Here is a 16963-nt window from a genome sequence, read left to right as displayed (position 1 = left end):
GGCTGATGGTGGGCTTCTCTCTTAGGCTGGCTGGTTTGGGGTATCCTGAGAGAGAGAGGAGAATCTAGGGAAGTGTTGAGGGTCCTTCTTTTTCTTCTCTCACCACGAATATCTTCAACTAGTACTTGAATTTCTCTCTCAGGTTGATATGAATTTAGTGGTAAGGATTGCTTCCTAAAGACTTCAGTGAGAATTGGGTTGATAAGGAGGGTCAACTCCTAAGGGGGGAGGGGGTGGAATCTGATGACTCAGTTAAGTCCTATTCTGAATGCAATGAATGAAGGTGAGTGGTTAGAGTTTAGTGGTTAGTTTGGGAGTGGTGTGATGCAGAGCTGAGGTCTCAGTGTTTTCTTGAAGTATAGTCTCTAGAGAGGTCCCTTGAAGTGTCTTTCGGCCTTTTGACTAGATGCTACTGCTTCTGGGATCAATCAGGTATTTCTGATCCTTGGTTGGCATATTATTGGGTTGTTGGAAAAGTCATAATGCATTTTTGCATAGAAAAGCATGTCATGATTTTTCCAATGACCCAGTAGTTTCCTATTGTAGTTATAACAAATTGCCATAAATACAGTGACCTAGAATGACACAGGTTTATTGTCTTACAGTTCTAGAGGTCAGAAGTCTGAAAATGGGCCTTCTGGGGGTTAAAATCAAGGTGTCAGCAGTGCTGCATTTCTTACAGAATCTCTAGGAAGCCAATCCTTGCCTTTCCTGGCTTCTAGAGGCCACCCACATTCCTGGGCTCCTCTTCTTACTGCCAGCTGTGGCATTCCTCCGACCTCTGCTTTATCATCACATCCTTCTCTCTGACTCTGACCCTCCTGCCTCCCTATTATAAGGACCTTTGCAGTCAGATTGAGTGCACTGAGATGATTTAGTCATATCTACAAAGTCTATTTTGCTATATAAAGTAAGATATTCACAGATTCCAGAGATTAGAGTATGGGCATCTTTTGGCAGGTGGGGGCGCATTTTTTCACCTACACAGACAGCATGTGTCCTTATGATCTTGCATGTGATAAGGGAGGAATGAGACTTTTTTTTCTTTATTTTATTGTATTTATTTATTTCAGAGAGTTTTTGTTTGTTAGTTTGTTTGTTCTTTTTCTATAGGGCACATGCAGTGCAGTCGCTGGAGAGACAGAGACAGACCGACAGACAGAAAGTGAGATATCCCCCCACCCCCCGCAGTGGGATGGCCACACCACAATCCCTTGTCTGTTCTCTTGGGATTTGGGGCATACATGCACATGTGCCCAGTATGAGTGTCAAGCCTCTGGGTCTGGGAATGGAACCACAGTCAGCCAAGCGGGAGTCCAGTGACGTAACCATTACACCATCTGCTGGCCCCTGGGACTTCCTTTTTATTCTCAGTGATAGCTGAGTAGCAATCCCATATATATATCCTATATATGTATATATGTATCCTATCCTATCACATACACACACACATAGGTATATCTATATTTAGAGGGCATGTGTGCTCACCAAGAAGAGAAAGAGAGAGAACAATAGAACATCCCTCAGTGAGGCATGGTCGTGCTATAATCTGTTTTCTTCCATTCCTTCTTCCCATTAGGATTTCAGACACTCATGCACATGCACCAGTGTGATTTTCAAACTACTAGGGCCAGGGTAAGAACTACAACAGGCCATCTGGGATCCAGCTCCTTTAATTGCTGAATTATAGAGTCAGCCTATAGCTTCACCTTTTAAACAGGTCATGTGCATATTCCTGTCCCTGGCCTTCAGACCTTTTCATTACTCACTGGCTCCTACACATTTTTGAGTTTGAGACTTCATTGTGTCATCCTGATAAAGTTTGGTTATATCCTAGATTCAGAGGGTTGTAGACTACAGGTGTTCAACCTTTGTAGAACAAGGTGTTATTGAATAAACCATGAAGCATCTAGGGATTCTTGGCTCTCACCAGATACCTGGTTGAAAGTGGAACCTAGTACATTTTTCAGCAGCTCAGTAAACGAAGCCTCTTCTTTAAGAAAAGCTGGTCTTACCCTGAATTTGCCAAACAGAAATGAGGGGGTGTTTATTTGTATCACAAAAGGATTTAGTTTGTTTCTTTAAATAGCAAGTCTTACTACTTTCTTTAAAGTGTTTTAGTTAATGGGAAATTCAATTTGCACAACTTTTCAGAAACACATTGCGTAAAGGAAGTACCTGCACCAGAATCTCATCAGCCTTCCAAAGTCTGCTTCCAGCAACTCTGTAGAGAATGTTGGGTATAGTCAAGCCACTTGGCATATTGATGGCTCCTCAGTGGGGATGGATAACAGGTTAAGAATTTTTTTTTAATTTAAAAAAAATTTATACATTTAATCACTGTGTATCATTATAGCATACCAAATGAATTTTCCCATCATGAATATGCTGCATATTGGTCCAGTAAAAGACATTACCATAAGCATTATAATCAACAGATTTCTTTCCATCTTGGGTCCCTTAAACGTTTTGCTTCTTTCTTTTTTCCCTTGATTCCCTCCTTCTCACCCTCCCCTATTCCCCCTCACCTCCCACTGTCTCCAGTATCATCATTACTTTCCATGTTTTTATCTCTTCCAATCATTTAGGTTTTCTTTTCTTTTCTTTTTTATTTTTTTAAGAGATTCTTTTGCTATAGGGCAATCATTCAGTTTTTGCTATAGAGTGCTGACATTTGGTATATATTGAGTGGGGACATACAGTACTTTTCTTTCATTGACTGGCTTGCTTCACTTAGCAGTATATCTTCCATATTTGTCTACTTTCTATCAAATGCCAAGATTTTATTTTTATTTTTATTTTTTTTTATGACTGAGTAATATTCTGTAGTGTATCTGAAATGTTTGGACCAGAAGTATTTTGAGTTTCAAATTTTCTCATATTTTGGAATATTTTGCATATACATAACAAAATTTCTTAAGGATGGGACTCAAGTCTAAACATGAAATTCATTTATGTTTTATATACACCATATCCACATGCAGGTAACTCTATATAATACTTTTGCATATAGTTTTGACTATGACCCATCTCATGAGATCAGGTGTGGAATTTTCCACTTGTGGCATTATGTTGGTGTTCAAAAAGTGTCAGAGTTTGAATTAGGGATTCTCGATAAGTATTTATTTCTGTGGGTAATTGGAAGGCCATCTAAAAAGACCTTGTCAATGACTGATGTGTTAACACCACGGCCTGTAGAGGTGGAATGTGAAAGGACCAATCAGGAGCTACATCTTCCATCAAGCTGACTGTGTTTTCTCCCTTTTCTATGAATGCTGATGTGCATTCTTTTGTTTATTCATCCATCAAACATTTATTTATTAAATATCAATTATGTAATAGGAATTATGGTAGATACTAGGAAACTATACATAAACTTCCTGGCCTCCCACAAAGGGGATAAGGATAAATAAGATCATAATTGATATTTTGGATGTTTAAAAACATGTTTCTTTTTCTTTTATAAAGAATTATTTTATTTAACTTTATTTATTCATTCATTTATTTATTTATTTTTAATTTGACCAGAAAGGAACAGAGCAAGAGAGAGAGAGGGAAAGTGATAAAGCAAGCTGCCAGGTCCAGGACTTGAACCACGGTCAACCATGTGGGAGCCCAGCATCCTTAACCACCATGCCTCCTGTCAGCCCCATGAAGAAAGTTTCTAAAATAAAGCAATTACTTGGAAATGGAGGTGGGGGGAGAGACACTTACCTAAACAGTTTGGGGTCAAAGAAGAAATTAACACCATATGAATGGATCACTTGGAAACTTAAAATGATAATGGCATTAAATATAAAAAAAATAGGATGCTGCCAAAACTGTACTTGAAAGAAAGATTTTTACCTTAAAAATCTCTAAATTTTGAATGAAGCGGAATAGAAATAAATGAACTGAAAGGAGCTTTAGAAAGAACAGTAAATTATAGGCACATAGGAGCAGACATTTGTTGAACAGTCATGAATGGTAGGCCTAGTTCTAGGCATAGACTAACTCATTTCATCTGGACAACGCTATGAGTACTTGTATTACCATTGTCATTTTTCAGAGACAAAACTGAAGCACAGGGAGATAAGATAGTGTACCCGACCCTTATAGTTTGCCAATGATGGATGCAGGATTCAAACTGGCCATCTGACTCCAGAATTCATATTCCTAAGCAATAACTAATACAAATACATCAGTCCAGAAAAAAATTTCTAAAGAAAATCCGAATTCCAAAAGTTAATTTGAAAAAAAAGTGAGAAAGTTTCCTATGTGGTTGAAATGTAGGGAGTGGGGGAAGGGTGACGCTGGAGAAACCTCAGGAATGGGACAGAACTCTGCTCTCAGCACTTCTATTTCACATTGTTCTAAAAGTTTCAAATTTGGGAAAATAAGGTGGAGGGGAGAAGAGGCATATCTATCAGAAAGGAGAAAAGAAATATGTTATTATTTGGAATAATATGTTTTGACACCTGGAAAACTCAAAACAAGCAACTGAAAATGCACAAATACTATTATGAGTTTTTAAAAAAAGTCAAGTGGTGGCATGGTAGCAGCAACTAGACTCACCAGGGAAAGGACTTGAGTTCGTGTCCAGGGACCTTCCTGAGCACAGTGGGTGCATACATGCCATGATCCTGGCTGACCGAGGCTGAGGATGGATTGTAGCATGAAGACCTTATTGGGGGTGCCTCCTGCCCTCTGAAGAAAGAAATCAATTTAGGGGGACCAGCAGTTGGTGTAATGACTATGTCACTGGACTCCCATGTAGTCGACTGCAGTTCGAGTTCTGGACCTGGTGGCTTAAACTCATGCCAGGTGCATGTGCATGTGTGCCCAGGATCCTGAGAGGAGAATGGAGGAGAAGGGATTGCGGTGTGGCCATCCCCCTGGTGGGTGATTTCTCGCTTCCTGTCTCTCTGTCTCTCTCTGTCTTTCTGGAGAGTGCACACACTCTATAGCAAAAACCTCTCCAAAAAAAAAGGAAATAAATCAGATTTTAAAAAGTTTATAAAATAAATACACTAAAAATCGATTGCTTTCTTATTTGTAAGAAATGACCAGTTGGGAAACTAAATGTCACAAAAAAGTCAGATTCACCAAAGGATTACAAAAGGGAATCTCTCAGATGATAGTAAATGAGAATGTGGTAGACATCTGTGGTGAAAATTAAAGACACTATTGGAAGACGTAAGATTTTGACAAGGGGACAATCAATTCCTAGTGGAAAGACCCATTGTTGTAAACGTGTTAATTATTATTAATTTAACTCCTAAATTTAAGACAACTTTAAAGTCCTAATCATTTGTTAGAAGGCAATGAAAAACTAAATAATAATTCCAATAAAAATTCCATTGGTATTTTAAAAATCATGATGAATTGATTCTAAAAAAGTTTCCTTGGAAGAACAAACATCTAGTGATAGCCAAGAAAATGTTGAAAATAGGATAATGAGGGCGGACTTGCCCTGCCAAAATTTAACATATTATAAAGCGACTATAATTAAAACCTGTATTGCTGTACTACAAGGCAGATCAGTGGAACAGAAGGCCTTAAGACAGACCCCAGTGTATATAATTATTGAACATATAATAAAGGTGGCATTTGAAATCAGTGGGGAAGGGATGGAATATTCAATAAAGGATGCTGGTACAATGGGTTACCTATTCAAGAAAAAAATGGCAAATTAGACTTCCATTTCACATCAGATGCCAAGAAATTATGATTAGGTTAAAAAGGTTAGAGTAGAAACAAGGATGTCTCCAGCTCCATTCTAACATTATAATTGCACGGGGCCTTTGTTGGATGTGTGGTCTGTCCTTGACGGAAACGTTGCATATGGCAAACGACTGCATGTAGTTGGTTGTTAACTACGGTGTGAACTTTATCGCCTTTTTCTTTCACTCTTCTGCTTCAACATTACTCTTGGTGAAACGAGGTGTGCAACTGCCATTCCTATTCATTCAATTTCTTTCTTTCTTTTTAAGAATTATAAAATTAAATTAAATTAATTAATATTATTATTTAAATTTGCTATAGGGCCTGTATGCTCACCAGAGAGAGAGAGAGAGAGAGAGAGAGGGGGAGAGAGAGGGAGAGAGAGAGAAAGCAAGCTGCCAGGCCTGGGACTGAAACCCTGGTTGGCCACATGAGAGTCCAGCCCCTCAAACATCATGCCACCTACTGGCCCCTGCTCACTCAGTCATTTATGTCCCTCATATTATCAATACCTGTCTAAGTGTAACTAGTGTTTACAGGTCTATATTTTTTCTGCATTGTGTATCTAAAGACAAGCCAACTACTCATCTGCTGCCTGATCTAAGATATAACATTCTGTTCCAAAACTAATAAAAGACGAGGTATTTAAAGAAACCTTCAAGAGAGTGCAACTTTGAGTATATGTGGTCTTTTGAATCTTAGATAACTTTGGAAGTTTCATTCTTGGGCAAGATGCAACCTCTGTGTACCCCTGTGTTTGACTTCAGAAAGGACAAGATGCAGATGCTGACGCTATTGTTTATTTTGGTGTGAGCCTTTTACTTGTCAATGAAGTCCAGATGTAATGGCCTCTTCCTCCCTGTCTCTTCCTCCCCTCCACTTTCCCTCTCCCTTTCCTCCCACCCTTATTTTTCTCTTGCAGTTTGCTGCTTTGTTGTGCACAAGCGGTGCCATGAGTTTGTCACGTTCTCCTGCCCTGGCGCTGACAAGGGCCCAGCCTCTGATGTAAGTACTGGGCAGTAGTCACTTTTCTCTGTCCACAGTCCATGCCACCTTTTGGGTAAGTGTGAGTGATCATGTTTAGACAAATAAGTGGGGATGTTCTCCTTCCAAGGCAGGTGGTGGACCCTGCCACCCTGGAGACAGTCTTCCTTGTAGTGGGAAAACCAAAACAAACATTTTGAGAGGAGAAGTGACTGGATAGGAAATGAGTTAGTTCCTCTCTGGGATGTTGCTGAATGTCTTCACCTTTATAGCTAAAGCACAGAGTGATGGGCAGAGGCCTACTTGTCAGTGTTTCTGTACACAGGTAGTTTTGATGGGACTTTGCAATATATTTTACAGCATATTTACAATGTTCTGTGCTAGGGAGTTCTTAATATCAGGGCCTAGGGATTAGGAGGAAATGAGTTTACCCTATTACTGTGCATCCCAAAGTATGGATACTGTCACTACAACAAGAGATGCTTGTAGATGAAATGGACAGACAGTTTTTGTTTTAACCATTATGTATTTATCTTAATGTGGATTAGAAAATGTATCTAGCAGAGGCAGTGCATTTATGGAAGGATATACAATTTCCTACCTAAATAAAGATAGTTGAGTTAAAGAGAAGATAAATTGATTTAAGGAAAATACTAAGTGAGTGACAGGATGGGTGATATATATGGCAAAAATTTTGGTATAAGTTTATCTAACGTTTGGGGTACATAGTGGATTGCCTACACAATTGCCACTCACAGCTCTCATCTTCTTTCTTCTGGCAGAAGCTGAAAATGTAATACATTCCCATGCTCCCTAGCTAGCAAATGAGCATGTGACCCAATCTTGCTAGTGGAACCTCAGAGGAAGGCCAGACAGGGCTTCTAGGAAGATTTTTCCTTTCTGAAAAGGGAGCATCTCTTTCTTTGTCCTTTTAGACTGTGTGTGTGTGTGTGTGCGTGTGTGTGAAGATATGATTTGATACTTGGAGTTGTGGAGACACATTGCTGGAGTTCTGAGTGTGTCAGAGTGGAAGGGTTGGAGGAACCTGAGTAGTTGATACTATTGATGAGCTGCTGAGCTTACTCTGGGCCCTTTTGTCCCCAGACTGGATATGTGAGGTTAGAAGCTCCTTTGGATAAAATCTCATTGTTGGGATATTATTTTACATACAGCTGAAATTGTCCAGTAATGAACTGTGTACAGCATCCCCCATATGCAGCAGCCATCACTCCTAATTCTCTTATTTTGTTTCTGTGTTGGTTCACCTCTGGAATTTTCCACATTGGCTTTGTTTCTGTAACTGTTCTTATTAATGATGACCTGAGCTAACATAATTAGTGAGTAATAAATACCTTTTGTCATTGAATTTCTTTAACTTCTGCTAGCCTTCTACAAGTGCCATGTGCCATTTTGCTGCAAATGGTGGTGGTGGGGGAGATACCTGTTGCCATAGAAATATGAATGCTCTATAGCTTGTGCTTAAAAATGTGGTACTCGAGGTTAAGCAACATGGAACAACCAAATCCTTGCAGGTCTATTTGCAGAGCTGAAGGTTGGGACCATTTTTTAGATTCCATTCCCTGGCCCTTTTAGAGCAATTCCTTCTTTCATCTCTAGGAAAACAGGCAGGGAAGTTTGGAGAGATTGCTAGAATCTATTATGTAACTCTGAATGTTCATGCAGACTGAGACTTGATACTGAAGTTGCAGCCAAGCGGATGGTATTTCCTATATTCTGTCTGTATCTGTTGAATTTTTCTGTTGCCTAAGCAGAAACACAGCTCAAACTGGCTTATATTAAAAGGAACGTTTTCGGCCCCTGAAACGGCAAAGCCCAAGAGTACATCTGGCTTTGGGCAGAGTGATCAAAGTGCTTAAATAAGGTTCTTGGGAGCATCTGTTTCCATTTCTTGGCTTAGCCTTCCTCTGTGTTGGTTTTATTTTCAGGAAAGCTTTTCTCTTATGGGAGCATGGTAACTACCTAGTGGCAGGACCTCAAATCTCTTAGGACCCTATGTCACATGTAACAGGAAGGATGGGTTATGCTAATTGTCTAGGCCTGGCTATATGCTGCTATGATCTGAATGTGTTGTACTCCTCAAATTCATGTGTTGAAATCCTAACATTCAAGGTGATCGTATTGGGAGGTGGATCTTTTGGAGGGTGGTCAGGTCATCAGGGAGGAGCCATCATGCATGGGGTTAGTGTTCTTAGGAAAAAGACTCTGGAGGGGTCCATCACCTTTCTAGCATGGGAAGTTACAGTGAGAGGACAGCTATCTATGAGGAAATAGGCTTTCACCAGACACTGAATCTGCCCACACTTTGATCGTGACTTCCCAGACTCCGTAACTGTGGAAAATAAATGTATGTTATATAAAAGCCATCTAGTTTTTGGATGACTTTGTTATAGCAGCCCAAATGGACTAAGATAGAACATTTTAGTACTAACAGTGGAGCAGAATTTTAAGGATGAGTTTTCTGAATTGCTTCTAGGTTTTCTGGTTAGCTCTCTAATGTGATTAGATGTAAAGATGCTAATGAGTCTATTCCTCGTAGTAGAGAGTGCACTGGTAGTCCACGGCACGAACTATTTTTATACAGAGATACACGAAGTACCTGTACTGGATATTCTTAATTGACCACTTATAAGAAGCAAGGGTCTAAGTGACTCTTTTCATGATATTTTCAAGCATTCTAGGAAAACTAAGGTTGGCTAGTTGCTCCTTATATCTCTGGAGAAAGCAGTGAAAGAGAAGGATGAGCTTAGGGATTTGATTCCCAGCTCAAGCTCTGCATAAATGATCTAAGAGCTTCAAGGTGCACCCTGAAGGAAAGCCTTATAGCCTGTAGCTATAGGGCTTAAATTTCTGAAAATCAAATGTACAACTTCATCCTGTGATTGGCTGAATTACAATGTAGGTTGACTTCCAGCCTTGTAGAGTGTCTATTGGTAAAGCAAGGGCTAAGAACGGGATCCTGTAAGTTGGAAAGACCCTGATGAAGACTCTTATGGGTCTGGGAACATTGAACACCTAATTCTGATAAGTATGTTTTGCTAGTGGAAAATGGCCTCACTACTCTTTACCTCCAGCAAAAATGGTTTTATCTCCTTGTCTGAAGGGATTAAACCTGAATTGCCCCAGGAAACAGTGAAGATCTCCCCCAGGCAATTGCCAAGCAAGACAATACTGATTCTTTAGGACTCATCCCCAGGACCCTTTGTTTCTAGAGGTATAACTAAACTCAAGTCCCAGCAGGCCTCCTAGATGCAGGCACAAAATGTGACTGACAGAGATATGAGAATATGTGCCACACTCCAAATGAACTACTCAGTTTTGTAGTTTACACAAACAAATCCAGGAAACATGTATAGGCTATTGAGAGGATGGAATAATAGTGAAAGGAAATAAGGTTGGATCAGGCTGAATTTATTGACATGAGTTCACTAAGCCAAGATTCTGAATTTAATATTTCAGTTTAAGGAGTTAGAAAAGGTTCTAACTATTTGGTTGGTGGTCTGAAACATGGATCAAAAGATGGCCCACCCTGGTTGAATTGAAAATGCCTGATTTCCCCTGGTTTAATGTAGAAGGGACTCAAAGGTTTAGGTTTAGATTGAAATGTTAGAGTGATTTGTCATTTAAGACCTACTGGGGCCAGCAGGTGATGTAGTTGTTAAGGTGCTGGACTCCCATGTGGCCGACCACGGTTGGAGATTATGTATGGGCTCAGCAATATGGACTTCTACTCACCAAGACTGGTCTGGCTACAGCCTCCACTGAATGCCCAGTCAGCCAGCAGCAGAGACCAAGACTGGGTTCCTGATATGACACCATTTCCAGTGATCAGCCAGCTTTTGGCAGCAGCTTGACTACATTGGATCATTTCCATCTTGGAAAAGGCAGCATTTTGTCTTTATTGGAAAGACACTTACATGGGATACAAGTTTGCCTTCCCTCTACATGATACTTCTGTCAAAACGACCATCCGTGGACTTACAGAATGCATTATCCTCCATCATGGTATTACATATAACATTATTTCTGATTAAGGAACTTAGTCTCACAGTCAAAGAAGTGCAGTAGTGGGCCATGCTCATGGTCTAGCCATATTCTTCACTATCCTAAAGCCGCTGACTTGACAGAATCGTGACATGGCCTTTTGAAGACTCAGTTACAACACCAACTATGCTGGACTCCCATGTGGCCGACCACGGTTGGAGATTATGTATGGGCTCAGCAATATGGACTTCTACTCACCAAGACTGGTCTGGCTACAGCCTCCACTGAATGCCCAGTCAGCCAGCAGCAGAGACCAAGACTGGGTTCCTGATATGACACCATTTCCAGTGATCAGCCAGCTTTTGGCAGCAGCTTGACTACATTGGATCATTTCCATCTTGGAAAAGGCAGCATTTTGTCTTTATTGGAAAGACACTTACATGGGATACAAGTTTGCCTTCCCTCTACATGATACTTCTGTCAAAACGACCATCCGTGGACTTACAGAATGCATTATCCTCCATCATGGTATTACATATAACATTATTTCTGATTAAGGAACTTAGTCTCACAGTCAAAGAAGTGCAGTAGTGGGCCATGCTCATGGTCTAGCCATATTCTTCACTATCCTAAAGCCGCTGACTTGACAGAATCGTGACATGGCCTTTTGAAGACTCAGTTACAACACCAACTAGGTAGCAATGCAGGGCTTGGGCAAGGTTCTCCAGAAGGTTGTATGTATTCTCTGAGTCAGCATCAAATATATGATGCTGTTTCTCTAATAACCATGATTCTCAGGTTCAGTAATCAGAGGATGGAAATTGGAGTGATACCATTAGCAAAATTTTTGCTTCTTTTCCCTATGATTTATACTCTGCTTGCCTAAAGGTCTTACTTCCAAGGGAGGAATGATTCCGCAAGGTTACATAATGATGATTCTATTGAATTGGAAGTTGAGACTGTCACCAGCTACTTTGGGCTCCTCATGCCTCTGAGTCAACAGCCCCGGAAGGGACTTAAAGAACTCGTTGGATTTATTGATCCAGATTACCAAGGGGGAAATTAGACTACAACTCCACAGTGGAGAATAAGAAGAGTGTATCTGGGTTATAGGAGGTCCCTTAGGGCTCCTCTGAGTATTACTGTGACCTCTGATTAAAGTCCAGGGAAAACATCAACAATCCAATCCAGGCAGGACTATGAATGGCTGAATGGCCCAGATGCTCCAGGAATGAAGGTTGGGCCACCCTGCCAGGTGACCAACCACCACCAGCTGAAGTACTTGCTGAAGACAAAGGGAACACAGAATAGATAGAAGATGAAGGTAGTTATAAAGTACCAGCTATGACCATGTGACCAGTACAGAAATGAGGACTATAATTATCATGAATATTTTCACCTTATTTTGATATTAATACATTTTTGAGTATATGTATGAATATTTGTATGTTTATTTTTTATATACACACTATATACATTTTATGTGAGTGGGTGTGTATATATGTGTGTGTATATATTTTATACATATATATAGGATACCCAGGTCGCTCATAAAATGTTATTTCTTGGAATGTCTGTGAGGGGGTTTCCAGAAAAGATTAGCATTTGAGTTAATATATTACATAAAGAAGATTGCCCTCACTTAATCTGTTGAAGCCCAAAATAGAACACAAAGACAGAGGAAGGGTAAATTTATTTTTTCTGCCCTCGGACATTGTTGCTCCCAGTTTTCAGGCCTTCGGACTCAGATCAAGACTTATGTTACTGACTCCCTGATTTGGAGTCAGATTTCAGACTTTGGACTGAATTATACTGCTGCCTTTCTTCATTCTCTAGCTTACAGATGCAGATTGTAAACATTTTTGGCCTCTGTAATCATCTGATTTAATTCACATAACATTTGTCTACCTATCTTTTATATGTGTAGTTTTCTATTAGTTATTTTTCTCTGGAGAATTCTAACTAATAAATGTGCCTGCTTCTGGAGACGAAGGTCTGTGTGCCCACTCCATGGTTTGAGAGTGAGGAAAAGGTGTTCCCTCAGAGGAAGGAAACTAGAGAAGCAGTATTGTGTACTTGTTAAAAATCACAGGAAATACATTTAGCTTTCCTGGGTGAAGATCCATGTGATCTTGGGTAAGTTACTTAAATCTCTTTGTAGCTTAAATTCCTCAGCTGAAAAATGGATAAAATAATAGTTCTTAGATTATAGCATTGCTACAAGTATCAAATCCTTAAATATCTGTAAAAGCACTTTGGACAATACCTGTATGTAAGGTATATACAGATGAAGATAATGACAGTGATGTAAGTAACGGTGACTGTGTGCTGGGCAGGTGCAAGGGCAGATGCACTGTCAGACAGATCATGGAAGTCTGAAGAATGAACAGATTCTCTGCCTGCCACCTGGCAGCTCTTCCTAGGAGTGCGTAGGCTCCATAAGTGATATGAAACCCCTCTCTGTATGAATGGAGGAGTGTAACCATTCATTGCCTTGAGCATGGGGAGAGCAGGAAGTGCTCCCTACAGCCAGCATCCATAGGATTTGGCAGCCTACCTGAAATAACTCTATCTCTGGATGCAGTTCCAAGGTTGGTTGGCACCAACAATGATGAATTGGTCCAGACTCCTGAACTGGCATGATTCGGTTCATTGATCTTTTACTACCTGTGGTTGAAGGCATGATTTAAGACCTGGCCACACCTGCTTGGCCACCTGGCCAGGCTCTCTCTTGGCTGCCCCTGATACTCATGCAGGTATGGAGGGGCGCCCTCTTTTTTCAAGTGACCTTGAAGGAGCTGGTTTGCAGCAAGCCCATGAAACAGAAAAGCACTGGTTTCATCCCTGAAAAAGAAATGCGCTGAGTTCCACCCTCTAGTGTCTGCTATCCCAAGCCCATTCCAAGCCATGCATTTCTGGATATTAGTATAGCTTTGTGAAGTTGACCTCATTCTACAGATAAGTCTATATCACAGAATATTGAGAGAGCTTTATGAACCAGTCACTGTTCCTAGCTATGGACCCTACCAATGGGACTTAGCTCTATATGTGAGTACTAACAATTGGAGGACTTCAAAACATGACAGAGTTTGTAGATGATACTTCTGGTCATCTATAGGCATTTTCTCGGTTCTTTTTCTCACTAGGTTACCTCTTGGTCTTCTTGGAGAGACCAGGTCTCTGGTATTACCATAACCTTTACGTATGCATATTATTGGTTACCTAGTATTCAGAATACTGACTACATACACAACTTCCTGTGAGATCTAAGGAAAAAGTGAGGCATTGTCTCTGAGGGCTCAGGCTAGGGTGAGTCGAGTGAGGTGCTTTCTCTGGGAACAGAGTTTAAGGGGTTCTTATGTGTGGATATCTAGTGGGTTGTTGGTGGCCAGATGATCTAGCGTGACTGGCAGTGAGCAGGTTACCAGCCTGGTGCCTTTGTTCTCCTTTGCATGGCTTTATCACGTAGTGCACTGGCTCTGGCTTATTCATATTCAGGGCTCCGAGAACAGCAAGGGAGCATCCCCCAGTGCTATTTAAGCCGATATATCATGTTTGTTAATGTCCCAGTGGACAAAACTAGGCTCATGGCCAAGTCTAGACTCAAGTGGTAGAGAAATGGACTCCACTGTCTCATTGGAGAGGAAGAATCTATGATTAACCTACTGCAGAATCTATTAAGCCACTGTGGTAAAAAGCTCCTGGAGACCATCACACTAAACATCTTAAGAAATCTGCAGATCTTAGTTTGGTGTAGAGTCATAGATGGCCTCATCAAAAGAATGTATTGCATTTATTCCCTGACCCAGGTCTCAACTGACTTAGCTACCTCTTACTACGAGTAGATAGTTGGCAGATTATCGATCATGCCAAGGGTGGTTAAGAGTATGGACTCTGAAATCAGGAATCAGGTGTATCTGATTAGGGGCATGATTCTGCACAGATATTCAGGAAAGGAACTTGAACTTGCCATTTTACTTCTCTATGCTTTTATTTCCTTATCTATGAAAAAGGATTTTAATATTGACCACATAGATTTATAGTGATTTAAAAAATATATTTGAAATGAAAACGAGTTAAACAAAAGACAACAGTTTAACAGCAGAAGAATTATCAAAGTCTTGCTTGAAAGTGGTTGGCACAGTGCATAGTAAGCCTTTAATACCTGTAACTAAGAGCATTTCATTGCTTCATCTATGTCCCTAATCATGAAAGTACTGATTCTTTTCTACTCTCCTCCACCCAGAATATGCTCTTATGAGATAATTGCAATTTCTATTACTTTATACAAAAGCTCAAATTCTGTGATGTAATGCTGAGAAAAGAACGAGGACTTTAGAGTCAGAAAACCTTGGTGTCAAATTCCAGCTCTGGTATTTATTGCTCCAGTAACCTTGGGAAGAAAGTTGTCTGTAACCGTTACTTTATATCTTCAAAATGAGGAAACTAATACCTAAATCATACTTTTTCTTTGATGTATGTATGTGAGAGAGTATTCAATGATAGACTGCTTAAACCACACTTAGAATAGTGTCTGGTCAAAGAAATCATTCAATAAATGATCTTTAAATTATTATTAATATCTGGAGAAGTTGCTCCTACTCAAGAAGGGATGTAGGTTACTCTCTGACCTGGCAAAGAATAGTAGTTAAAAATAATAGCTAACTTTTTTGAACAGGGATTCTGTTCCAGGCAGCACAAAAGCACTAAAGAAGCTTTTAGCTGGTTTCTAAGACACTTTATTCACAATTTTGTGGTTTTACAAATCATTTCTTATAATTTATAGTCAGGTATTGAATAAAACCCATTGTTATACCCTGTGTCCTCCTGATCCCATCACTAAATCAGGTCGATTAAAGACAATCGCACAGCTTAAAACACAATGCTGTGCAAGGCTGACCTAGATGGGAAATTTGGGATTCATGTCTGGACACCTACCTGAGTATGCTGGGCATGGGCACATACTCATCTTCTGGGGCTGGCTGAGGCTGGGGGTGGGTCACAGTCTCAAGACCTTGTTGGGGTGCTGACTCTATCTCTGTCTGTCTCTCTGGTGGAAGAAATAATAAACTTTTTGCTATAGGGCATATGTGCTTGCCAGAGACACACAGAGAGAGACAGAAAGCAAGAAGTCACCTCCCAGAGGGGATGGCCACACCACAATCCCTTCTCCTCTCAGGATTTTGGGCACACATGCACACACACCTAGTATGAATTTTAAGCTGCCAGGTACTGGACTCAAACCATGGTCAACTACCTGGGAGTCTAGCGACGTAACCATTACAGCATCTGCTGGTCCCGGAAATAATAAACTTAAAAACAAAGATGTGGGCACTAATGTTGAGTATATCTTTGTGCATTTATTTACAAAATTGTTATCTCTTTACTCATGATAGAGAATATGCATATATGGATGAGAGGAGAGAGAGAGAGAAAGAGAGAGAGAGAGAGAGAGAGGTGAGCAAGCTCCACAATATCCAGTCATGCCATGATACCTTTCAATCAGTCCTCCACCCACTGGAGGCTGATGAGACTGGTATTTTGAATTGTGTTGGCAATCTGAGATACAGCTTCTCTCTCTCTCTATTTTAATTAAGTATGAGTAGTTTATCTTGGTGCAAAAGATTTGGAAATCCATCCATAGTTTTTTTCATAATATGCATTTTCTATAAACTTTTTCTTTTATTATTGTTATTTTACATTCAACCACTCTATATCATTCCAGCATACACAATAAATTTTCCCAGCATGAATGCACTGTATATTAGTCCAGTCAAAGATATTACTATATACATTATCATCAACTAGACCAATGGAACAGAATCTAGACCCCAGAAATAAACTCCAAAATATATAGCCAACTGATTTTTGCAAAGGGCACCAGACAAGCCAGTGGGGAAAAGAAAATCTCTTCAGGAAATGGTGCTGGACAAACTGGGTATCCACCTGTAGAAAAATGAAACTGGACCCCTATCTCTCACCATCAACAAAAATAAACTCAAAATGGGTCAAAGATTTAAACCTAAAACCTCAAATTATAAAACTACTGGTGGATGTCCCAGGGGAAACTCTTGGACACATTGGAGTAGGCAAAGACTTTTTAAAATTTTTAAAAATGCTTTTATTACAGATTTTTCTATAGGGCACATGTACCCACTGGAGAGAGAGAGGAGAGACCACAATCCCATCTTCTCCAATCTCTTCTTAGGATTTTGGGTATGCATGCATGCACATGCACTTGGCATGATTTTCAAGCTGCTGGATTTGGGACTTG

At 40.1% G+C, this 16963-nt stretch overlaps 1 protein-coding gene across 1 annotated transcript in view; it reads left to right on the top strand.

Moving 5' to 3' along the window:
* The window catches only part of PRKCB (protein kinase C beta), a 396523-nt gene that overhangs the window by 162537 nt on the left and 217023 nt on the right, over positions 1-16963 (top strand). The window contains exon 3 of the mRNA XM_027771796.1: positions 6626-6708. Coding sequence (XP_027627597.1) covers positions 6626-6708 — 83 coding nt within the window. The remainder of the gene's footprint in view (positions 1-6625; positions 6709-16963) is intronic.

Source organism: Tupaia chinensis, unplaced genomic scaffold (genome assembly GCF_000334495.1).
Source record: "Tupaia chinensis unplaced genomic scaffold, TupChi_1.0 Scaffold000231_2, whole genome shotgun sequence".
NCBI lineage: Eukaryota > Metazoa > Chordata > Mammalia > Scandentia > Tupaiidae > Tupaia > Tupaia belangeri.
Note: the sequence above shows the minus strand (reverse complement) of the source record. Positions and strands in the feature narration are given on the sequence as shown.